General features: G+C 48.3%; 1 protein-coding gene across 4 annotated transcripts in view; it reads right to left on the bottom strand.

Annotated features, from left to right (window-relative positions):
* Pax5 (paired box 5) overlaps nt 1-24,745 on the bottom strand; it is a 181,642-nt gene that overhangs the window by 40,751 nt on the left and 116,146 nt on the right. For all 4 annotated transcript variants that reach the window (XM_005382889.1, XM_005382893.1, XM_005382897.2 and 1 more), the window contains one exon: nt 3,074-3,175. In XM_005382889.1, coding sequence (XP_005382946.1) covers nt 3,074-3,175 — 102 coding nt within the window. The remainder of the gene's footprint in view (nt 1-3,073; nt 3,176-24,745) is intronic.

The following is a 24,745-nucleotide window of genomic DNA, read 5'->3' as shown; positions in this document are numbered from 1 at the left end:
AGACCTAGAATGTGCTAGAGACTGTGCAGGGTGAAAAGGCTCGCAAGGTCCCAATGAAAGTTTCATTCACAAACAGAACCTCAAATGTGTTAGGAGGTAGGAAGGGTGCGGAAGACAGTGGTTGATGAGCCATAAAGGCCAGAGGAGGCCACATCAGGAGGCTTTGTGGGGCAGATGATGTTTGCCTCAGCCTTGAAGGGGAAGGCTGGGCTTCAGTGGTCGCAGGGGGAAGTGATCCAACCAAAAGCATGAGTCCTCGGTGTGCTGAGGACTAGTGGACGGTCAGCAACAGCAAAGGCCGGGACAGAAAGCCAGAAAGACAAGCCGGGGCCAGGCCGCAGCGATGCCTGAGGGGCAGGCCCAGGGCCCCAGTCTGCTGAAAGGAAGCCTTCTCCGTGCTGGAGTAGTATCTGCAAAGACGGTGTGCACAGGTCACCCAAGAAACAAGAATTGAGAAATACGCTGGAAGAAAGCGTCCCAGAGACATGAAAACACTGGCTTGGATGCTGAAGATGCTGCTGAGATCAGATTCCCAGCCCTGGCCTTGGCTGGGCTCTGGGTCGGGGGAGAGAAGACAAAGCAAGGGACCATAGAGAGGGAAAAGACAGTGGTGCAGGGGAGATGCAAAGAAAGAAAGGAGCAGAGAGAGAAGGAAGTCAGGGGCTCTTGGGCAGCAGAATTCCCTGCCAAATTTCTTGTTTTCTTCCTTCCACACTGTGCAGCCTCCCTCTGTGCCAGGGGACAGAGTCCCAGGGGGCCTTGTGGTTGCTCCTGTCCAGCTGCTGCCAGCAGACTTGATTAGGCTGTGCCCTTGCTCAGACTCGTGATTCCCGCTGCCACCGTTACTGGACAAGGAGAGGCCACCCGTGCCTGCTGGGAGTTTGGGCAGCCCACAGCCATTTGTATGTGGAGCCTGGTAATTAAGGTTGGAGAAATCACAGCCTTAGGGCAGGAGGGTAGGCTCTGTTCGGATAACCTTGAGGAAGTTCAACTGATACTCTAAACCTGGCCTCCTGGAGGTCTGCAGCAGGAAGCTGAGGGGGCCCCAGCTTCACCTACTAATGTGCCCTTGGAATAGTGTCTGGTGCTACTGCTGCCTCCCCTTCTACTGTCACCGGGCAGCAAGAGTTGATGGACTCAGAGAGCACACAGGCAGCACAGCACGAAGCAAGGACCTGACTGGGGTCAAGTCCTCGCCTGCAAGCTGTGAAGCATTGGGCAGTTAGTTCCCTGACCTCTCTGCATCTTAGACCTTTTGAGATATGGGACTGAGATCAGTATTGAGCTTGTCCATAGAGCTGTTACATAAGAGGTTCTAGGGAAAGCACTTTGCATTCTAGGAAAAGCTACATAAATGCGAGGGGTCACCCAAGGCTATGGAATGAGATCCATTCTGACTCACTAAGGGTTGGGAAGGGAGAAGAGGGGTGGTGGTGTGTGGCTGAGGAAGATGATGTGTGACCCCCTTCCCTCTGACTGCCTTGTGCACAATATTCCCCTGGGACCTGCCACGGACACATCCTCGAAGCTGCGGAAAAGGCAGGCAGGCCTCCATGGCACTGGCAAGGCCTAGGGCAAGAGCATACACACCGGCCGCTTCCCATATGTCTCATATCTAAAAGTCATAAATCAAGCTAACAAACCGTTAAATGAAATATGCGCCATCCTCCTACCTTGTTAAATCCATCTTTGACACAACTTGGAGGATTGGGATGGAATTTAGAATTCTGGGACTCTTTGGTGTTCTATGCTAGGCTGTGCTGCCTGGGGACAACCCACCCCGAACATGATCTGACCACTATCCCCACCCCAGCTCCACTGACTACCATGCAGAGACATGCATGCCTGTGGGGTACCCACCCCTCCCATCTCAGCTCTGTTCACATCCTCACAAGAAGCCAGGCCCTGGCCCAGGGGCGCACACACGGTAACATGGGCTACCTGGACGAGGGTGACCCTGGAGGAAGGTTCAGCTTGGAAGAGGTTCAGCTTGCCCAGAATTGGTGTCCAGGGTGGCTGGAAGGAGGATTGTAGGCATGTCCCCTTGGGCCTGCAGGCTCTCTCTGGTCCTTGGGATAAGGGGGGACACTAATTACCCCAGCAGAGCCAGGGAAGGGCCCTCTAAGGAGTAGTTCCCAGAAGAGTGGTCTCTCTTGCCTGGTTCTATCTGGCTCCTTTATGGTGGCCCTTCCTCCTCCTTCCTGAGAGACTCGGGCAAATTGCAGGCCCTCCTTCTCAGAGCTGTTATGAGGCTCCAAAAGAGGACGTGGGTGGAGCCAGGGAAAGTGTCCTCAGAGAGGAGCAGGCCTGAGAGCCCTCAGGCACTGGAAAGTGTGACATGGTCCCCTCAAAGGACACCAAACAAGAGGCAACCCTGCCCTGTAGAGGAGGTGGAACGACACCCAGCAGACGATTGATCCTTCTTGATTTAAAAAAAAAAAATCTTTCAAAATAAGATACTTTGAGCAATGCTGCTATATTAATCCCCTTAACACACAGAAATCCAGGACCACGTGCATTGCCTTGTCCCCACCATGCAGGGGACACCATGGTGGCCCCTTTCTAAATGTCTTAAAACTGATACTTCGCCACCTGGAGGGAATTGGGTTTCAGTGATGCTTAGTTTAGAACCAAGTGACAAACTCACCACCTTCCACCCTGCCTGTCTTAAACACAGGAATGAGGTGGCCCAACGCCCCTTGGGGCTTCTGCAGGTTTGAGTTGCACATGAGGAAGAAGGGCAGGAGGAGGGGAGCAGGGGAAGGGGGACACTGGTGACACCTCCCCTGCAAGCTGGCCGTGCACCTCTCTGTGTTCCAACTCCATGTGGCCAGCAAGGGGCTGCTTGAGTGACAGCCCGGGACCCCTCCCTGATGTCCTCCCCAGTGGTGTCATCGCTGCTGTCCAGGTTCCACTGCACACTCAGCTGCAGCAAAGAGGCTGAGCAGACCTCCACCTGATTTATTCAGGCCCGCTTCTCAGAAGTACGGAGGTCACCAGGCTGTTGGCGGGATGCCCCGCACAGAACCCCCGTCCGCTGCCTGCTGTGGAGACGCCGACAATGCAAACTCACCAGGCACCATCCCTGTCAGCGTAGGCGCTGAGTAGCTGCCCTGTCCGGTGGGGGGGACGTGCGGAGGGTACCCGGGGAGGGTTGTGCTCGCCAAGTCACGGCCTAAGGAATCAAAGCAACAAATCACAGGGTGAGTATCTCTGCAGCCAGCCACTCGTCCACAGCTCCCCTGACACGTCTGCACATTTGTCACATCCAGACACTGAACACCAATGTGCCCCCGCCCCACTGCTCCTGCGAGCCCACGCTCACACACACACTGCCAGCCCCGCCGGCTCCACTCACCACGAAGCAAACCAGGGCTCTGGCCTGAGACGAGCAGGTGGGACAGCAAAGGGCCTGGCACACACCGGGGCTCTCTACTCCCGAGCACGACTTGGACAGCTCCACCGCCACCAAGGCGTTTCTGCTGGGCACTCTGCAGTTACCTTCCTCCAGCCGCTCCTAACAGTGCTGCCTTCAGAGACCTGCCCCGCTGCCCCCTTACCCCCCTGACAGCATGCAGAGCGCAGGGGCCTCTCCGCGGCAGACCCTCCTGCTGCACAGCTGGCCCCTCGCTGAATCCTTCCTCCCTTGACCCAGAACTGTTCCTTTGTTTAGTGAAGAAGCAGGAAGCAGGAGGCTTCTCCCTCCCTCGCTCACCACCTCCCTGGCTTTGGACCAAGCATCCTGGCTCAGGTCCTCACTTGAGGCATTTTAGAGGGGTGCAAATGCCCCATGGTTTACCTCTGGGATCCCTCAGTTCCCCTACATGAACAGGATCCACTAGAGCTGCTCTCATCTCCTGAGAGCCAGGATTAAACAGGAAACCCAAGTTGGAAGAACTGACCGGGCTCACAAGGTGAGCTAAGGAAGTTTGCCATGACTGGCCCTCCTGGGCCATCTCATCTTGTGCCAGTTCAACACCTACAGCCATTGGTGGCAGCTCCTTCTGTCTAGGGGACAGGTCTTTGTACTCCAAGGCCAGAATGCCACAGGCCTAAAAGATTTGTTAAGTGAATGGAAAAAGTGGCCCTGCTAGAGAAGCAGGAGCTTTTGGGATTCCATAACCATTCCCTTTATCCATGCTCAGGAATCAGTGCAAAAAGTGCCAGAAGAGCTCTTGCCAACCTCAATCCATGTTGCCATTTTGCAGATGGGAAAATTGAGGCCTAACATAGAAGAGGAGAGCAATTGACTCAGGTGCCACAGAGACAAGTGGCAGAGAAGGTGCTTCGGTCCAAGTTTCCTAACATCAGCCGGACCCTCCTCTACCTTCAAAAGCACTAGGATAGTGTGGCAGGGGTCGGGGGCACTCATGTTCATGGCCTTCCTCAGGACAGCTGCAGGGACTTAAAGGTGTCTGAGGAAGCAGACTAAGCAGTCTGATCACTGTGAGATCTGAGATCTCAGTGGCCAGACTGGGAGACAGGGAGAAAGACAGCCAGTGGAGGGGCTGCTTGGATGAGCTGTTCCTTCACCAGTCTGGGGAGCATCTCCCACCCTGGCCCCATCCCCAGGCTTACATAGCTGATGATGACAATAACTATAAATTATGAGCACTTACATAGAATCATAGAACATCAGACTCTCACCTGAGTATTTTCAATGGTTAACTCCCTCAAACCTCAACAACCCTGTCAGGTGAGATGCTGATACTATTTTCTCTTTACAAGAAAATTAGACTTGTCCAAGACTGCACACTACCTGCCAAAGATTCAAAGCCAAGTCATCTAATGTCAAAGCCATGTGCTTTGCCGCTGCATTGTACTGCCTTGCGTGTGAAACTGTCTCTGCTCTGGCCGTGAGTCCAGAGGTTCCACTCCTCTCAGCAGGGACACTGTCATCACTACTTTTTGGCTCCATCTTGCAGAGAAAAACTCAACTGCAAGATTTTATGGGTGAGTGCATTGGGGTGGAGGCATTGAAGAAGGGGACACAGACCTGCCTGTTGAAAGCCGGAAGGCGTACCCTGAGGGAGCTGCCCATGCAGGGGCCACACGCTTCCCAGCTGCCCAGAAGGAGCAGATGCCCCGAGAGGGCAGGAAACCTGCCCGTGGGAGCTGATCTGATCTGAGGCCTGGCTGGGCTTGGCACCCAGTTCTCCTGCTTCCTGGCAACGGGTTCATCTTTCAGCAAGGGCTGCCCTTTGGGTCGTGTTTGGTCAACAGTTTCTGCTACTGTGACACAAGCCTTAAAACCTTGATCCCTCAAGCAAAGGTTCTGAAAATCAGAGCCTCACTGAAGCACTCAACTTAGAAAGCTAGATGAAAAAGCAATAAAATGAATCTAGGGAAGGGAAGAGGAAGGAATCAATAAAGAAAAAGCAAAAAATAAGGAATTAGGAAACAGAAAAACAGACAGAGAATAAGTACAAACAAGAATTGTTATTTGAAAAGACCAATAACACAGATAAACATAGATCAAGATTTTTTAAAAGGACCCAAATATCAAGATGAAGAATGAGAAGATATAAACGGAAATACTGTATAGATGAGACAATATAAAAGGAAGAAGAAAATATACTTCACACTAATAAATGTGGAAATCTCAATAAGAGGTGCAATTATCCGAGAAAATATAAGTTACCAAAAGTAACTCAAGAACAAGTTAAAAAAAAAAAAAAAAAAAACAGCCCAGAGCTGGACATGGTGGCACACCACATGCCTGTAATCCCACACTCAGGAGGCTGAGGTAGGGGGACCGCAGCAAATTCGAGGCCATCCTGGGTTACATAAGAGAGTTCAAAGTCAGCCTGGACTACATGATGAGACCCTGTCTTAAAAAATAAAAATAACAGCCCAATAACCTTGGAAGAAAGTGAAAAAAAAAAAAAAGCCTTTTAAAAAATAAATGCCTCATGCTTCTTGTTAAGTTTTTGATTATTTTTGTTTGGGGCAAGTCCTTTTAAATCTTTAAGGAACATATAGTCCTGTTATTAAACTTTTCTAGAATATGTAAGTCCAAGGAACTCTTCCTAATTGATTTCACCAAGCTAGCATAATCTTGATATATGATGCAAACCCAAATGCACACTCTTGTAAAAATTATCAAAAATGGATCAAAGACTTAAATGTAAGCACTAAAACTATAAAATTCTTAGAAAGGAAATAGGCATAAATATTCATGACTGGATTAGGCAATGGTTTCTTAGATATGACAAACAACAAAGAAAAAGAAATTGAACTTCATCAAAATTAAAAACTTTTGTGCTTCAAAGGACACCATTAAAAAAGTAAAACGATGACCCACAAAATAGGAAAAAATTATTTGCAAATCGTGTATCTGATAAAGAACTTGTATCTAGAATATACAAAGAACTCTTACAGCTTAATAATAAAAAAACTAATAAACCAATTTAAAATGAGCAAAGGATCAGAATAGGCATTTGTCTAAAGAAGAATAAATGAAATGGTCAGCAAGCACACGAAAAGATGTTCAATATCATCAGCCAATAGGGAAATACAAATCAAAACCACAGTGAAACATCGCCTCACACTCACTACAATGGTTACAATAAAAAAGACAGATTAGAAAAATCTTTGGCAAAGATGAGAAAAACTGGGACTCTTAATACATTGCCGGTGGAAATATAAGATTGTGCAGCCACTTTGGAAAAATCCAGTAGCTTCTCAAAAAGATGAAATGTAGAGTTATCACAGACCCAGCATTTTTACTCCGAGGTGTATCCAAGAGAAATGAGACAAATGTCCACACAAAATGTGATACTCCAATGTTCACGGCAGCTTTGTTCGTAACAGCCAAGAAGTCAAGACGACTGAAATATCTATCGTAAGTGGATAAAGAAAATACGGTATCTCCAAACAACAGAATATTCGCCAATACAAAGGAATACAATATGCTACAACGTGGATGAACTTGAAATGATTATGCTGAGTGAAAAAGCCAGTTGCACATAGCAACATATGCATGAATCTATTCATGTGAAATATCCAGAACAGGCGAATCTTCAGCAATAAAAAGTAGATTAGTAGTTGCCAGGGGCTCGGGGTAGGGAACAGTAGGGAGGGGGACTGCTAACGGGCGTGGGACCCTCTGAGATGTGTTACGAAGTATTCCAAAGTAACTGTGGCAGTAGCTGTACAAATGTGTGATTATACTAAACACCACTGAATTACCGGTACACTTGAGATGGGTGAGTACCGTACCAGGAAGCATATGCATTCCATTTCAATAATTCTACTATTTTAAAAATTGTTGTCTATTATCACCATCATCTTGAAAAAGAAATGGTAATTTCAAATCAAAAATATTGGCAGGGTATAACATTAAATATGTTTTTAAGCTAAATAAATTCATTTTTATAGGAAAAAGGATGCAATAAAAAACAATTGACACCTAACAAACCAAACCTCTTGACTGATAAAAACAGCACACAAGCACATCCAATGAGAGATGATGAATAACAAACTGGGAGAAATTATTTGCAGCATGTATCATAGATAAGGGATTACTATTCATGTATCAAGAACTTGTAAAAATTGAAGGGAAAAGACCAAAAAGAGTCCTGCAGAAAAATGGGCAAAGTACGTGAACATAAACCTCTGCTCTGTACATATACAGAGTCCACCAAAAATGTATGCACACTTCAGGAAAAGAGAAATACTATGATTTTTTTTTAACAGATGGTCCTACCCTCATATGGGGGACCCTAGAGGACATCATATATCACAGAAAACCCACTACTCTGCTAATCTGTTGAGAAGAAATTGAAAATACATGTGCAATAATCTCCATGACCAAGCAGTAGTTTGCCATACTAATAAACGTCTGGAAGCCAATGGCCACCACTTTGGGTGTCCCTTATAATTGCAGAGGCCAAAGACAACTTGTATTGATCTCATGATGTCTCAATAAATTTAGTGTTAAAATACATATACGTTTTTCTTTTCCTGAAATGTATATATATTTTTTGTATATACATTTTTGTGCTCTCTCTCTCTCTCAATGATTTGAAAAGATATTTAATTTCATTATATACTAGAAGTACAAATTAACACGGGAAGGGGAATTTGGAAGTATCTAATAAAACTACATGCATTTACCCCCTGAACAAGCAATCCTACTTCTACAGACTTATACCTGAAGATATACACCTTCAACAATATAAAATACATATGCATAAGGTTATTCACTACAGCAGCATTATCTATAACCACAAAAATATTGGGAATTATCTAAATGTCTAAACGCAGGAAACTGGCTGATCATGTGCACCATGGAGTACCAGGCAGCTATACAAAAAGGGGAGGCATTTATTAGTAAGTAAAAGTCTGGGCAGGGGAAGCCCGGGAACTAAACACTGGCCTCTCCAACCCTCTGCAATAGGTTTCCATCATTCACATGATCCCAGGTCAGAGTTCTCAGGGATGTCCAAAATCAGGTTCTACTAATGACTCACTGAAAGCCTTGGAGGAGCAATAGTAGGAAAGGGGCAAAGGAGCTTACTGGCTCCTGAAGATGTGTAAATTTGGGGTGGTCAATAGATGAATAGTACCATCATATGAGTGTTGATATTATGCCCATTTTACAGAAGAGGAAATGAAGGCGCCAAGCTATCAATGTGCCCCAAGGCACACAGATGATAGTAAGAATGACGCCTAACATTTTTGTAGCACTTACAGGATGCCTCCTGGTTCAAACACAGAGCTATGTTCCAAATACTATTCATTGTGCCTTGTGGACACTGACTCAACCTCAAAATCTCTATAAAGCAAGCGCTATCATTATCATCCACATTTTACAGATGTGGAAACTAGAATACAGAGAGATTAAACATCTGCCCATGTTCCCACAGTAAGAAATGGAGCCACATCCAAACCCAGGCATTCTGGCACCAGGTCTTTCACATTCCCCCAGCACATGGGGCATTCGTCTTACCCCTGTCTCTGCATTGGAGGTCCCTAGATATCAAGATCTGCTCCCAACCCTCCCACTCTTGTTTTGGTCTAACACAGAGTGGGTGCTTACAAAACATCTGCCGAGATGACATTAATCGAGTGGTGCTGATTCTACTCATCTGAAGGAATTATGGTTCTTGTCTCACCAACATCTCCGGAAACACCTCGCCAGAACTTCAACAACAACCAGGCCTAATTTATCACTTCTTGCCTAGATGCAACTTTTTCTCCTCCATGCAGCCCATTTCTAGGTAGGCTCACTGTATGTGTACTAATGGGGGGAATGTGAATCCAATTAACTTCAAATTTAGCTCATAATGAACTTATCTCATTTTGCTACCAGCCCGGTTCTCATCGTGTGGCAGTAATTAACCACTGGGGGTTGTCACTCCCAGACACATGACAAGGAGACCCTCTAGCCCCTTGCTTCAAACCCTTGCAGAATTCATTACCCTGACAGTATGAAAACCCTTCACTTTCAATACCACAGGCACCAACCAAATTCCCCCCTGCCTACCTGACTGTGAGTGTGAGTGAGAGGAAGGAGGAATCAACCCACTCGCGAAGCCATTAATTACTGTGAATGAGCTGTGGTGGGGGCAGGAAGCTGGCGATGGTTCGAGGACCAGAGAGGCCTGTGGCCTTGACAGCCCACGACGGGAGGTTCTGCCCAGAGGACCGAGGCCTCTGTACACAAGTCCCACGCCATATGGGAATGTGGAGGAGCGGGTGAGAAGAGGCGAAGTCCTTCACAAACCAGTGATCAGTCCCAGCTGGGACTCAGTGCCCAGGAAACCCGAACATCCCTGGCAACAGTGACTTGCTGTTCAACCCTGAATAAATTCTGCCTCCTTCTGGGGCCTTGATTTTCCTGCCTGAACACTCAAGCCGTGGGAACAGGTGGCCCCGAGGGATCGTTTCCAGTCCCTAGGACAGCAGCACCATCTCCTCTGTGCTGATGGAGGAGGGGCTGGTACCGGCTGCTACAGAGGTTCTGGCAGTGCCTGCCTTGGGCTTGGGACCCCTGCACACAGCTTCAGACTCCCGGGCGGCCCTGAACTGAACCCTTGGAGGCTAAGGAGACTAAGGAGGCATCATCTTCCCATGGCTCCTGGGCAGGAGCATCCTGAAGCAGATGGGGCTAGTGGCCTGCACACCATCGCCACGGGCCTCTCACCAAAAGCGGGCCTGGGAGAGCAGGTGCCTGGTGCCTGGCCTAAGGCAGCAGCCCTTTCTTAGCTCTGGCTAGTTTTTTAAAAATGAAGACCCGTAGTTTTTTAGGTTTTTTTCAGTTTCATGCTATTTGACTATGGGAATACTAATAACTCATCCAGTTTTTGAAAATATACACTGAAAACCAATTATTTTAATTGTCCAAATTAGTCTCCAGACTACCCATTTTCCACTGTTACTTATTCTCAAAGCCCTCGAGTCCCCTTCTGAACCACCCCACCACCAGCAGCAGCTTCAGCTGCTGCCAGGCCTGGCTGAGGACCCGAGCTCTGCCTGGGTGACCCTGCGCCTCCCAAGCAGGTAACCAGCCTGCGGGGTGGAACCGGCCACTGCAGGGAGTCAAAGCACTGAACTTTGGGAGGTGGTTCTGGGAAACGGGGGCAGGGACACAGCCAGCTCCCGGGGGCAACCCAAATTCCTGCCATCTTTTTTATCGCAGTGAGTGACAATTCCCACCTCCTTCATGTTCAGTCACTCCCCACGCCCCTCCTGACTGTCTATTCCCCGCTCCAGCGCACTGCCCTAAGTCACGCCTCCCAGGCCTCCCTGTCCCCGGCCCGCCCCATGGCCCACTCTGGACTCAGCGAGGCTTCTTTCTTGGTTCACACGTTTCACTAGAACTTCGAACACTTCTGCCTCTAAGATGTGCATGTCACCGTCCCAGGGGCCCCTTTCTCACCATCACAGAACCCCATGAAACCTTTCTGCAAGTTAAGAAACACAAGTTACACAAAAAACAACAGGCAGACACCTACAGCACTGTGGGGCAGTACTCAGCACGCAGCCCAAGGGTCGCGCCTCTGTGAAAGCAGACCTGCATTTAGTATGTTCTTCACTATGTGATAGAACTCAGGCCCTGGGAAACTACAGGTTCATGAGTAGATTCCTATCAGGTTTGAAAAATAACCCCAAATGTCTGGATTGCAATTTCTTCAGGACATTAAGCAATACTGTTTCTAGTCTCATAATATTATTATTCTAAAATTTTTAATCTTTTCCCAACAGATCATGATTAAAAAAAAAAAAAAAAAAAAAACCTGTTCCTCAAATGCTCTTGGAACCCGTTTTACCTTTTTATAGGTTTCTTCACTAACAAATGAAATTAAATTTCATTTTATAGATTGTCCATTTTATATTTACACAGAATTATGGTTTGGGTAAGTGTGCCTGTGATAAAGGGAGTGGGCCATAGTGGGAGATCCTTAGGTCACTGGGGTGGTACCCTTAACAGGGAGTGTAGAATCTTGGCCTCTTCTGTTTTTTTTTTCCTTCCTGGCTCATGAGGTAACTAGTTTGCCCCACCCTAGGCTCCCCCCTTTGCCAACTGTAACAACCTACTCACATAGCTGCAAACAATGGATGGGCTACATGCAGATGAGCCACCTTCAGTCCTCACCACAGATCCGGCAGGCTCCTAACAACAGGCTGACTAGCCATTAGTTTGGGTGGTGTTATTTACTTAGAAATGAGAACTCTAAATTTATTTTCCCCAAATTATTGAATTCCCACCTTTCACCCATTCTGTCTCTAGTTGGCCTGGCTAACGATCTAATTTGGCTTTGTAGAGCCAGGAAGACAAATCTGAGAACTTAGCACTATTCATTTTACCATCATCAACCCTTCCCTTTCTTCCTTGGAAGGGATCTCATCTTATTTCCCTGGAGTCACAGAGAGCTATTACGCTCTAGTCCTGTCTCAGTTTTGAGAACATGCTTGTATTTCATCTGCCTGGCATTTTAGAGCAGACACTGGAGCTCAGTCAATATTTCTGTGTACATTTGTGGCATGATCTTCTTCAAACTAGCAACTGTTGATCTGACACACACACACAAAACAACAAAGGCAAGGTTCTAATTAGCAAGGCTGCAAGGCAGCTCTACTACACTGATGGCTCTAGGCCTCCCACGCAAGAACATACTTGCACAGAAACAGGAGGAGGGCAATATTTACAGTAGGAGGATTGCCAGGGCAACCGAGGCCAGCTCATGTCTTCATTCATTCTTTCATTCATTCACTCATTCATGTATTATCTGACGTCTAAGTTCAGAGTACCATACTGAGTGCTCCAGAAGACCCAGAGGTGATAACTGTAATAATGACAACCTCAACGATAACTGCCATTTATGTAACTCGCTGTTCGAAGTACTTTGTATGTGCATCTTATTTAAGCATCACAGCACTCTGTTAGATATTTATCATCACAACCCCCAATTGCAGATACCCATTCAGAGGAGGTAGAGCTGGATGTCTACAAAAATTCTGACTTCAGAGGTTGTACCGCAGCCCTTTCCATGTGCCCCACATACTGTTTCAATAGGTGAATCACAAAATACAAAATGCACCTCCCCTTTGACCAGTAACTCTACTTACAAGACTTTGTCTTTGCTAATACACAGAAAAGCACACCAAGATTTACATTTAGTGGGATGGCAGGAAGCAACCCAACTGTCTGTTGGCTAGAATAAATAAATTATGATACCTCCCCATAGTGGAATATTACACTGTTTTGAAAAGTAATGAGGCAGATTTGAATGTGGAGGCTGTGGAAACATTTCTAACATGGTTTACTAAATAAATAGAGCAAAGTGCAGAAGAATATTGTGTACAGTGTGATTCTACTTGCACTAGTGAAAACACGGATAAAATGTATAAGCTAATAGATGAATAAAATGCTCCTGAGAGTGTATGCAAGACACTATTCACTTTGGGGAGGACTTTGGATCCTCAGATTCCTGAGGCTAGGGAGAGGATATTTAGTTTTCATTTTATATTTTTCTGTATAGTTTGAATATTTAACCACATGCATGTATTACCTTCTATTCAAAATTAACAGTATGATTTTAAATTAACTTTTTCTTAAGAGTCAGAGTCTGTTCCCCAAGGGGTTCACTCATAGTCTAAAAATAGAGATGATAATGAATCCAGGATACTTGAGGAGTGAGGTTCCTCCCTGTCCCCTCATCTTTGGTCAGGGCTGTCATTTTGTTTTCCAGGACAGCACCATGATGTCAGGGGCAATGTGACCAAGTTGCATATTCCAAGCTCAAGGTCCCACTAGGCTTCTCCCAGGCCAGCACCCAACCCTTAGTGGTGGCCTGGTCTGTCTGTCTGAAATGCACCATGCAACAGTCTCAGACCCCTTCAACCTGGCTATGAGAAGCCAAAAGATAAACACAAAGTGTACAGCAGAGTCCCTCCTGGCACCAGCACTGGCAAGTCCTTCATTTGCACAGTTTCAATAAGCTCAGTAGCTTAGATTCCCAGCCCCACATTGTATTAAAAATAGCAAAGTAGGAAGTGGGAGAAAAACTTGTAAAAGCCAGACAAACTGACACTAGGAGAAGTGTGAAGGACGGAGACATAAAAACAGCACAAACAGACACAGGGAAGTCCAGCAGTCTGGGTGTTTGGTGGCAGCACAGATCTTCACAGGCTTCACCCTTATATCAGGAGGGTCAGTAATACCTGCTCACAAGGATGAAGCTGTGTTGTATCAGAGGAAAGTGACATATGTCCCTCCAGCATGATTATGTGCATCTCTTATACAAGAAGTTGGTATGACAAACCAGTGTCTTCTAAAACCGTGTAACTATAACTAGCAAGTGAAGAAAAGTCCAATTGCCCATCTCAGTCCAGTGGTCCCCTGCAGATGCTGAGACTGCTGGCCAAGACCCATCTCATCCCTACTCCTGGTCACTATGCCCAGACCATGCCATCTCCCAGCTGGCTCGACAGCACTGGACATCTTTGACTTATGATGCTTCAGAATCAGAGTCCAGGTGTGGACTGAAAACTGGGTGTCACCCAGTCAGTGCTTTCTACCCAGGGCTGACAGTACTTCCACGTGTTTCCCTGGCCCTCTTGTTCATCCTGGATAGAGGCTGCTAATGCAAAACACACTTCCCAGATCTAACGGCTGGGGAAGTCTACCTCCTGAGAGGGAGATTCCATGTAAAATTGGTGGTTACAAAGTGAAAAACAAGTGAATGAATAAATGAATACAGACAAAGCATAGAGTTCTTGTGAAGTGGCCTAGATTTGGGGGCATTACATCTTTGTAGGGCTTGGGATATAGCTGAGTGGCGTAAGTGCCTACCTAACAAGCACAAGGTCCTGAGTTCAATTCCCAGTACCAAAAAAAAATTCTAAAACTCTGGTATAATACATCTTTGTAAAAGAAGGCAATGTGGAATAACAGGAACAAGGGCCACAGAGCTGTCAGTCTGCATTTAGAACCCGGCTCCGCATTTGCTAGCTATATGATTTTTGAGCAAATTGCTTGGCCTCTCTGAGTCTATTTTCACATTTACAAAATGAAGGTAACCCTGCTTGCCTCACAGCCAAGGTCAGGGCTGGAGGATCAAGTTCAAAGCCTGTTAAGGCACAGCCATCCCAGACCTGGAAATCAGGAAGCCTTCTACTTCCTTACTGTGCTTGAGGCATGTCCTCCCCTCCCCTCTCTGAATATTATCCCCTAAGGCCACCCACCTGAGGGGAGATTAAAAAATGCTATAAGGATGTGAGAACTGACAGCTCATCCATTTTAAGGAAAAAGTCAATAGGTAAATGTCTAAGCTGCTAATAGGCTTCTGATCTCTTGTAAAGGGACTCAGGGTGTCACCATCCTAACTCCTGGTCCTCTGGCCAGATGTAGATATCACAGAGCCAGGCCAGGATCCAAAAACGCTCAGCCAGACAAAGCTGATTTTTTGCAATACCAGCTCCCACCCCCAAGTGTTTCCCCAAATCAAATAACAAAGCCAATATTAGTAACCAACTGGTGAGGAGGCCCCGGTGAGACAGGAGGGCTGGGCAGGTGTGCTGCTTGCCAGGGAAAACCAAGCCCATCCCGCAGAGGCACCTCCCAGGGTGCACAGCAAATTAATGTGCTGCAGAAAACACGCATTAAATCGCACTACTGGGCTGGCGCTGCGGGCTGCCAAAGCGCCAGCCCATCGCTCCCTGCCCCTCCCCTCTCAGAGAAGCAGGGTCAGGTACCAGGGCGTGACTATTGTATGGAATTACCGGCTGCTTCTGAGAGCCCAAGCATAGCTCAGGCTCTTGCTTTCAAGCCACTGCTAGTTCTGGTTCTCAGTTTCCCTTGTAAAAGCCATCCGATCAGCTCTGCCTTGCCTCCTTCATGGGCCATCAGGAGTCCCACGTGGGATCACAGAGATGACAGCTCTTCATACAGCATAGGGATGGATGGCCTTCTGAATAGGGAATATCATAAGGGGACAAGTATATGAGTCAGCTAAGCCTGGGATTAATTTTCTGGTTCTTCACCACCTTGGTACCCACAGTGGGAGAAATTTTTGGCTCAAAGAATCAAAAGGTCCTCCCTAAGGTCTCCATCCTAACACGTAACAAAAAGAAGACTTGAGATTCAATTCCTGCAATTGGCCTGCAGCCTTCCTGGAGAAGGAGGTGCCAGGCCCTGGCCCCAGTGGCAGGGTTCCTTCAACAGATGCTACAGAGGCATTCGGGTGGAGTGGGAGCAGGGTGGATTACAGAGAGAAGCTGATCTGCTGCCTCCATCTCTCCGGGGGTTGAGCCCTGAGGGAAGATGCCCTTGGGACTGAGTCTGAGCATCCTCAGGCACAGGCAGAGGTAGAGGAGAGGTGGGGCAGCAGCTGGAGGGTCAGATGGGAGGACTTGGACCCAGCAGAGGAAATGAGAGCCAGGCTGAGCCAAGGACATACATGAGGCATAAAAACTTCTGCAGAGTCAGGGCCACCAGAGCCCAACAGATGCCAAAGCTCAAACAGTCCAGGGGTTTAGAGCTTCCTCTGGAACGCCACTCTCTCAACCAATGAACCTTACTCCCAACTAGTGTATATAAAGATTCCCAGGAAGGGTCTATCTGAACAAAAGTTTTCTTGACAAAAAAAAAAAAAAAAAAAAAAAATTGTTTTTTAAAATCTCCGTAGCTGTTGGGAAATGAACAGTTTCTTACTCTGCAGGTTGTGAGCAGCCCCCATGGGGCAGGGCCTTGCCCAGGGAGCTGTGCACAGCCAGGCCCAGGTCCTAAACCACCATGCAGCCTCATCCGAACATTCTTCTCTATTCCTTTCCTGACTCTTCCCTCTCTCTTCACAGAAGCGAACTCTCACTGTCTTCCTTGCAGTAGTCTAGAGCTCCAACATCCCCGATGAAGCAAAACAGAATGCTTGCTTTTGTGAGAAGATCTAAGATGAGGTATGGAGCCAACAGGATTTCTAGCGCCTTCTTGAATCCACTGGCAGGACTGGGCTGGGGGAAACACACAGAAACCAGAGGTCACAGAAATCACCACTGAATTTCTCCCTCTATGCTGCCAACAAATGACTGCATTTCATTGAGCCTCACTTTACATGTCAACAAAATGGGAATATGAACCTTTGCTCTGCCTATCAGTTTTCCTGAGCTTTGGAAGTGGATGAAGGAGAGAAGAGGGAAAGAGAATAAGGAGGAAGAAGGCAGATCCTTCTTGTGAAAAACAAAAATGGGAACACTGAAACATGCAACCGCATGTGGCATCAGCTTCAGCTTTAAACCTTGACAGGCCAGTGCGCCATCCCAGTAGCTGTGTCCTACTTACATGACTTCAGGCAAGTTACTTAATTCTTTCCCATTTCCTTTTCTCAAAATGGGGTAGTGTCTTCTCCTTAGGGTTGAGGTCAAAGCCACATCACCAGAAAGAAGCAGCCCCATGGAGTCAATTCACATGTGCAGAGTGGCTCGCTCCTCCTCTCCGCCTCCATCCCAAGCCCCTTCTGCTCCAGCCTTCCCCACCAAAATGAACATCACCGGGCAGGAGGACGCAGAAAATTAAAACATGCAATCAAACAGCTTCTTGACGGGGAATGCTTTGGAAATTTTCGGCTCCATTTACTTCTCAATCTAATTTTGTCCTCCGATGCACATTATGCACGAGATGGGATCTCATGTGGTTTGCCCGGCGCTCAGCACACCAGCAGGAGGCAGCCAGAGTCTCAATTGCTACTCATGTCTCTCCTCACCACGTGAGGGGCATAATGAGGGCACCCAGCAGGCTCCAGAGACACTCCTGGGCAAAAAGGACTGGGCCTTGACACCCAAACACCCCACGGCCCCACTTCTCCCACCAATATCTGTGGGTCAGTGATTACAGGGTGACACAGCCAACTCCAGCCACAATGGATTCCCACTGCCAGCTACCCTAAACTGTGCCCTTGCCTGAACTCCTCGCTCCCCAGCACCTCTGAATCAAGCCCAGATCCTTCACTGCCCTTTTTCCAGTCACTTCGCCTGGAGCTGTCTAGCTACCGGCTCCCACACTGGCTCTAAATGGCTTGTCCTCCCTTAGCTCACCCATGCCTTAGCAAATGCTGCTGCTGTGCCTGACAGGCATGGTGCCCACTCCACCACTGTTGCCTCCTATGCCAGAGCTCTCAGGCCCAGCCCCACCCACCCACAGTCCCCCTTGGTGCCCTCAGAGTCCCTCACACAGCTCTCCATCCAGTGCTCCTCAGACTGCCTGTGACATCTGACCAGCACAGCCTGGCCCTTCCAGCTCAGAGACAGCACCTGTCTACCTGTTTCTCCACGGTGCCCCACACATGCTCGGGCATGAAGCATGCTCTTGAGCTCCGAGAACATTTTCTAAGTCCCTCCTCTGGGCTTGGCCTCTGGTAGACACTGGGGATTTTCTGCCCATAGGACAAGAAGTGTTTTGAGTCACATGGGTATTATTTTCCATCTCCACTCTCACCTCATTGCAGAAAAGCCCCCAGCCAAAGCTTGGGAGCTACCCATGTTCTAGTCAAAGAGAAAGGCCTCCTAGCCGCCCTTATGATCCCCAGGGGTGGGACGAGGCCACTGGGTTCTTTATTTTTTATTTTCCCTTACCCTTACCCTAGTTCAAGTGTTCACTACAACCTTTGCAGATCCTTCTCAGATCTCAACCTACCAGGTTCTGGCCCAGGCCGGTCTCAGAACGAAGACTCTTTGGGCTTCAGGGCTCAACTGTAACAATTCCCATGTCAGAGTCCAATGCAATCAAGCCCCTTTCCCATGGGTACTTTCTAGCCTATGTGCAGATGCCCTTGGGTTTTAATTTAATGCTGCCTCAAACCCTGTGGCAAGGGGCAGACTACAGTAGATAAACAACTCAAAGATCTAGGCCCCTGATTGACAAAGCAAAGGATAGCCCCCAGCCCTCACTATCGTAGATCTCTTTGCCCACTCTATGCTTTAAAAACATTTTTGGTCACTTGACACCACAGCTCCTCTTTCTTTTGTTTGGAGAATTTTCTACTTTCATGGTTTAGGCTGCTCAAGGGAGAAATCACAAATGTAATTCCCAGCCTCCTCTGCAGCTTAGGGCACAGTACATTTCTGGGTCTACCAAGCAGACATGAGTGTGAGACTTTAATTCAGAAGTTAGTGACACAAAAAAAGCAGGCAACACAGAGTCCATCAACTTAGGCAGAGGTCTTAGTGGTGGCACCCAGGGTCCAGTGGCAGTCATAAAGAAGCTCAAGGGTCTGTGTCTACAGGCCACGATGTGGCATCTCCACAAGGACAGTTCTGCAGCATGGCTCAGGGGTTATTACCTTGAGGCTGTGAGGCTTCCAAGCCAGGCTCCGTGACCCTCCTGAAGACCCTGAGTGTCTTGCTATCCTTAGAAAAATCACTTTTCTGCTTAATTAACCAGAGAGAATTCTTATAATCTGTTTGTAACTGAGACCTGGATGGTTCCAGCCTCCAAGATGCAGAGCATTTATGGTCTGCTTTGTCCTTCACCAATCATCGTTTCCCAGACTTCCCTCACTTTTTTCTCTACCGCACTTGTTCCCTGAAGTCCCTTTCTAGATCTCTTTCAACTTTCCTTTTCTTTACATCTTCACTCAGTGACCTGGCTCCATCCACCACCTCTAAGCTCGTAACTTCCAAATCCATAGCCCCAGCCCTGACTATTCCCAACACACACCCTGCCTTCTGGACCTTTCCACCTGGGTGCCCCGGGAACCACAGAGTATCCAACCAGCTCCTCTTGAGGTCTTAGTCTCAGTCAGTGGCTCCATTATCCCCACAGTCTCCCGGCTTCAAATAGTGAGCCACCTGGACCTCACACCTACCCCGTATTGGACTGATGCCACTTCTACCCCTGAATACTTTTCCTCCATCTGCATTTCCACAGCCTGGGGCCGGGCCTCCACCCTTTCCCTCTGGGTTTCTCCAGCTCCCTTCAGTGGTTCAAGTCTTCCTGCTTAGTCTCATCCTCTTCATCAAGACTTCAGAGAGATTCCTTCAAAGATGCCACTCCCTACTTAAGGTTCTTGGAGGCTCCTCAGCTTCTAGGGTCTGACCCCAGCTCATAGGTAGCCTCTGTGCCGGGGCCCTCCCTCATCTCCAGCTGCTTATCTTGCCACTGCTTGCACTTCCTCACTCCTACCCATCTCAACACTTACTTGTCACCTCTTACAAGAAGTTTTCCTGGTCATACAACCTCAGAAGGTGTAGGTGGCCCCACATCCCCCTGTGACATCTGCCATATGCCTTTCTCATTATAGTTCTACCTTTAAAAACGTTTACTGAATACTTTCGCTGGTCCAGGACACTTGCTAAGAAACTATGTGCATTAGATCCTTTAATCCACACAACAACTCTATGAGGAGAGAGTTTTTCTCATTTCAGCTGAGAACACTGAGGTTCAGAACATTCAAGTGGCCTTCCCAGAGGCAGTCACTAAACTAACCGATGAGTCCAGGACCGTCTGGTAGATGCACAAACTCTCGATGGCGTGCTTGGCTGCTTCATGCTAAGGAGCTCCCTCTGCATCCACCTGATGTGGCGCAACCCTGGCCCCTTCACGGTCCTGAGCCCGTACAGCCCCTTCTGTGAAGTGAGTATCGAGCCTCTCCCTGATACTCTCTCAAGGGTGGAAGGAGGATCTAAAAAGTAACAAATATTAAGCACATGGCAAACTATAAAGCGTAGTGCACAAGCAGACTTAGGATTTGTTCCACCATGAAATTTCCTTGTTCACCTTAGAACCAAAGGATTCTATCTGCTCTGTCTTTTATAGGAAGGCTGAGGGAAGGCTCCCTTTTCCTTCCTCCCTAAATTAGGGTGTCCCTGTATATTTAAATATACCACTTAGCCATCCTCCTTCCCAAAATACAATTGTGACAGTCACGCAAAGAGAAGGAAAAAAAAATCCATAAAGACTCGGCAAAGGGGAGGCCGGTGGAATTCTCCAGCTCCTGACCACCAGTTAGTGACGTCAGGATTTATAACTGTATTAAATGGTGTGACAGGCAGCCTTGATATATCAGTTCCCCCTTCTTCCCAAATCACAGACAATAAAAGCTTTGGCAGTGAAAGTCATTCATCATCATAAAGACCTGAGACATCCCAGTCATCAATTTCACTCACATCCTTAATACACTGGAGAGAGTGCAGGAGTTGAGCACCTCAAAAGGGGGGAGGGAAAAAACACGAAGGGAGATTGAACAGGAATAATTACAAAGGTCAAAGAAGGGATTCATCTGGGAGGGTGCCGTGGGGAGAGCCGGTCCCCTCTGGAGGTGTGGACACCACAGAGAAGCTGGGTCCTTGGTGGAGCTGCTCTGGGAAGCCCAGAGGCCTGGTCCTTGGATAGGAGCCTAGGGTAGGAGCAGCCAAAACAGGCTGCGGAAGCAGAGGAGGAAATGCTGGGGGTGGGGGCGTACCAGGCACACTGGGGTTTTAGGTTCAGTACTGGGGGGCCTCTAACTCCATCAGCTACACTAATACAGAAGAGATTTTAAAGTAATGACACCCTATGTGTCTTTTCATAACCTCCTCTCATATTAGCACAGTGGGCTATCCATGCAGGCTATGGTCCTCTTTGGGGCAATTCCTTTCAGCAACTCTCCAGGGCTGACATTAGTGGTTAGGATATTGGTAGGGTCACTGCACAGAGCCCTAAGTGCACCCTTAGCTGCCCCACCCCTCCCTTGGGCCCTCTGTCCCTTTACCCCCATATTTAGCCACCTTGGTCATACATGGAAGACAAGATCTGGATCTGGGAGAGGAGGAGACAAACTCCAAGAAAGCCCCAGTTCATGAGCCCGGTTGTCCTGCCAGGCCAAGCCTCAGAATGACAGGCAGCTCGCAGAGCCTGACACCCTACTTCTCCATCCTTGCCTTCCCGACAGCCTTGCTGTGTGCTTGGCCCAGGATGCCCACCCCCTGCCACCTGGACTGGAGCTTGGCATCTCTTTTTCTCTCAGGTAGGGAGGGGCAATAAGGGGTGGAGAGCAGTAAGCCCACTGGGCCTGGGGGCGAGGAGCTGGGGACCTTCCCTGGCTTGCTCTTGAAGGGTACTGGAGAGAGGAATGACTCATGCCCCAAACCAGGGAAGGACGAAGAAAGCCTACTGTAAACAAGCAATGACAATTCTTTTCCTCTTGCTTTTTCCCCTGAAAATAAAACAGAAGCTTGCTTGGGTCCAGGTGAGAAGCTGATTGCCACATTGGGTTCACCACACTAGACAAGCAGCCTGGGGGAACTGCACGGGCCAAGAACCCTGGAGTAGCTGGGATGTCTCCACACGGCCTGGCCCAGTTAGGATTTGGCCTAAGTTTCCCAAGAAATAAGAAAGGTCCTCTGCCTGCTACTGTCTGCCCGCCAAAGCACAAGCCTTCCCTGAGGGCTTCAGCTGGCGGAGCTTGGCCAGATTGCTCTCTGCCGTCTCACAGTAGGGGGCTGACTTACGGGGTGCTGGCTTTAGAAAGGTGAGTCTGCACAGTGCCCTGCAGCCAGGTATCACCCAAGATAAAGACAAACCAGGTCAGATGCGGGTCATGTGGCCCTTGATCCACCCACTGGCTTTGTGCTCTGTTCCCCAGAGCGGGGTCTTCCCCAAGTCAGATCTCTTGCCAGACCTTGTGTCTGCCTCTGTCATACCAGGCTTGATGACAGCAATGTGGTTTCATATCCAAGCGTGTGGCCTCTGAAGTCTGATTGCCTGCAGCTGAGCCTGGCTGCAGCACTTACAAGCTGTGTGACCTACAGCAAGTGTCTGTGCTCCTCAGTGCCTCAGTCATTGGACCAGTAAAATGGAGATCGTAAGACTTACTCCTGCCTATGGCTGGTAAACAGACAGACAAGTTAACATAAAGTGCTTAGAACAATGCCTGGTGCAGAGTGAGTAGGATGCAAGCATTAGTTATCACTCCCGCCAGTGACTTTTGGCTTGCTGGAAACTAGTTTTAGGCATGCCTCTGGCCGTTCAGGATTAAGACCAGCCCCAACCCCCCATCCACTGACCCTTGAGGGGGCCAGGTGATACCATTCTGGACCTGGGACAAGAGAGACGTACAAAAGGGACTAAATAGTCTGGAAATGGAAACACTTATCTGGACCTGCTCATCCAGACAGGCAGCAAGTGCCCCTAAGGATTCAGACTGGAAGTGGCCTCACCAAACATTTACAGACCATCTTAGGCTGGGAGTAGAACTGCTATGGTCCCTTAGGTAGTGAAAATAAAAGCTAATCGAGATAGATTAGAGTGGTTTCTATCCTGGACGGTGGACATTGGGGAAAAAAGAAAAGGCAGCAGACAGTAGAAGCTAATACATTTTGGGGAGAAATAATAATTATGACAATATCTTGAAATCAAATGTGCCTTTTTGTTCACTAAAGAAGTGTATGGGTGTGTGAATCGTGTCAATAACCTTGACAATGACCTAGAAGGGTAGAGTGTAGAAAGATTAGTAATAACTAATCATAATAACTCATCTACCCAGCCAGCCAGCCTGCACTTCCTAAGTTGCTACTATAGTGCAAGCTCTGTACTAAGCTTGGTTGGAGGAGGCAGGGACAATTCAGAATCTCATAAGTGTAAGCACAAAGTTAGGACACAAAGAATCATAAATCAAGACACAATGGGATAACAGGCGTATTGGTGGGCTGATCCAGGGCCCAGCTGAGGTAACATCACTTTTGACTGGGCTAACTGGGGAGAGCTTCCTGGAGGAGGCGGCATATAGGGACTGTTCCCAGGAGCCAGGGAGACTGGCAGGTCTGCCGGTCCTTAAGTCCCTCAGGAGGTAGCGTGAGAGCCTTTCACAGGCAAAGCCTTGCACCAGCTCACGTTTGCGTTCTTTCTGGGTAGACAGGACCTGAACACTAGGCATAGTCCAGATGGAAGGCTGTCCATGAGCTCACAGGGAAGGGCACAGCGCCTTACAACTTATGGAGCACTTCAATATACCTCCTCTCAGGGGTACACCGGGCAGTCCTGCAAGGAGAAGATGAACTGGGACTCTTCATTCCCAGTGGGCAGATGTGCAAACTGAGGCTCAGGGAGGGGAAGGGTATTCTCAGAATTCCCAGGAGTTATGGTACAGCTGGAAGGAAGGTCTGGGATCTTAACTGCAACTTTCTCTCACAGTAGATTCCACTACCTCTGTGCAAATGACAACAGAGAGCAGAGAACCCAGCAGCAGTGAGGTGTGGAGGCAGGACTGGGCGAGGCTGAGCTGGAAAACGGTGTAAAGACAGGCCTGGGTAGAGGAGTCCCTCGAGTAGCTTATGGGAGGTGGACAGATGGCGGCGGAGCAGCCAGGCTGAGGGATGAGCGTGGGGCGGGAGGGTGGAGGCTGACTGTGGCACAGGGCGAAGAACACAGGAATATGTCGGGAGATGGGGACTTCAGAGCGGCCTCACTTTGGGAGAGCTTCACTTCAGTCCTCAGTGTCCCCATCTGTTCAACGACAGAGCTGCATAAGGTGAAGCAGAAGGCCCACAGAGCAGCAGTATTCCAGTCTTTTGACCCTGGGCACTGGGGAGGCCACAGCTTGTCACACAGATGGAAGGGACAGGGTAAGGGCCAGCCAATGCTTGCAGAGATAGTGAGGGGCAGAGCACAAGGGCTGCCCATCCCCTCACAGATGTGGCTTCCCTCAGGACACGGGATACAATATAAAAGGGGACTTTTATATTGGGCCCTCAGGAGACAAAATAATGGTTCCCCAAAGAGAGCTACAACCTAGTTCCCAGAACCGGTCAATACGTTACCCTACCTGGAAAATGACATTCTGTAGATATTCATTAAGGCTTTCGAGATATGATCATTTTAGGTATCTAAGGTAGGCCCAATGGAAGGGGTCTTTATAAGAGGGAACCATGGGGGCTAGGTCACGGAAAGAAGACAGGACAATAGACGCAGAGGTCAAAGGTGGAGAGAAGTTGCGGCTCTGCTGGCCTTAAAGATGGACATAGGAGGCCACAACCCGAGGAATGTGGGAAGCTTCTAGAAGCAGGGAAAGGTAAGAGATGGGCTCTCCCCCTGAGCTCCGGAGGAACCAGCCCTTCAGACATTTTGATTTGGGGACTTCTGGTGTCCAGGGTCAGAAGATGATCAATTTGTATTTTCTTAGTCCCTGAAATTGTGGTAATTTATTAGAGCAGTAACTAAAAACGGTGACAGGAGGCCAATGGAGCATCCAGAAGAAGGAGCCAGGAAGCCTCTCTGTGCCAGGCCAACCTCACCCTATCTCTGTCTATCCCTTTGTTGCCAGGGCCC

Source organism: Chinchilla lanigera, unplaced genomic scaffold (genome assembly GCF_000276665.1).
Source record: "Chinchilla lanigera isolate Chin_1 unplaced genomic scaffold, ChiLan1.0 scaffold00018, whole genome shotgun sequence".
Taxonomy (NCBI): domain Eukaryota; kingdom Metazoa; phylum Chordata; class Mammalia; order Rodentia; family Chinchillidae; genus Chinchilla; species Chinchilla lanigera.
This window is presented reverse-complemented; position numbering and strand designations above follow the sequence as displayed.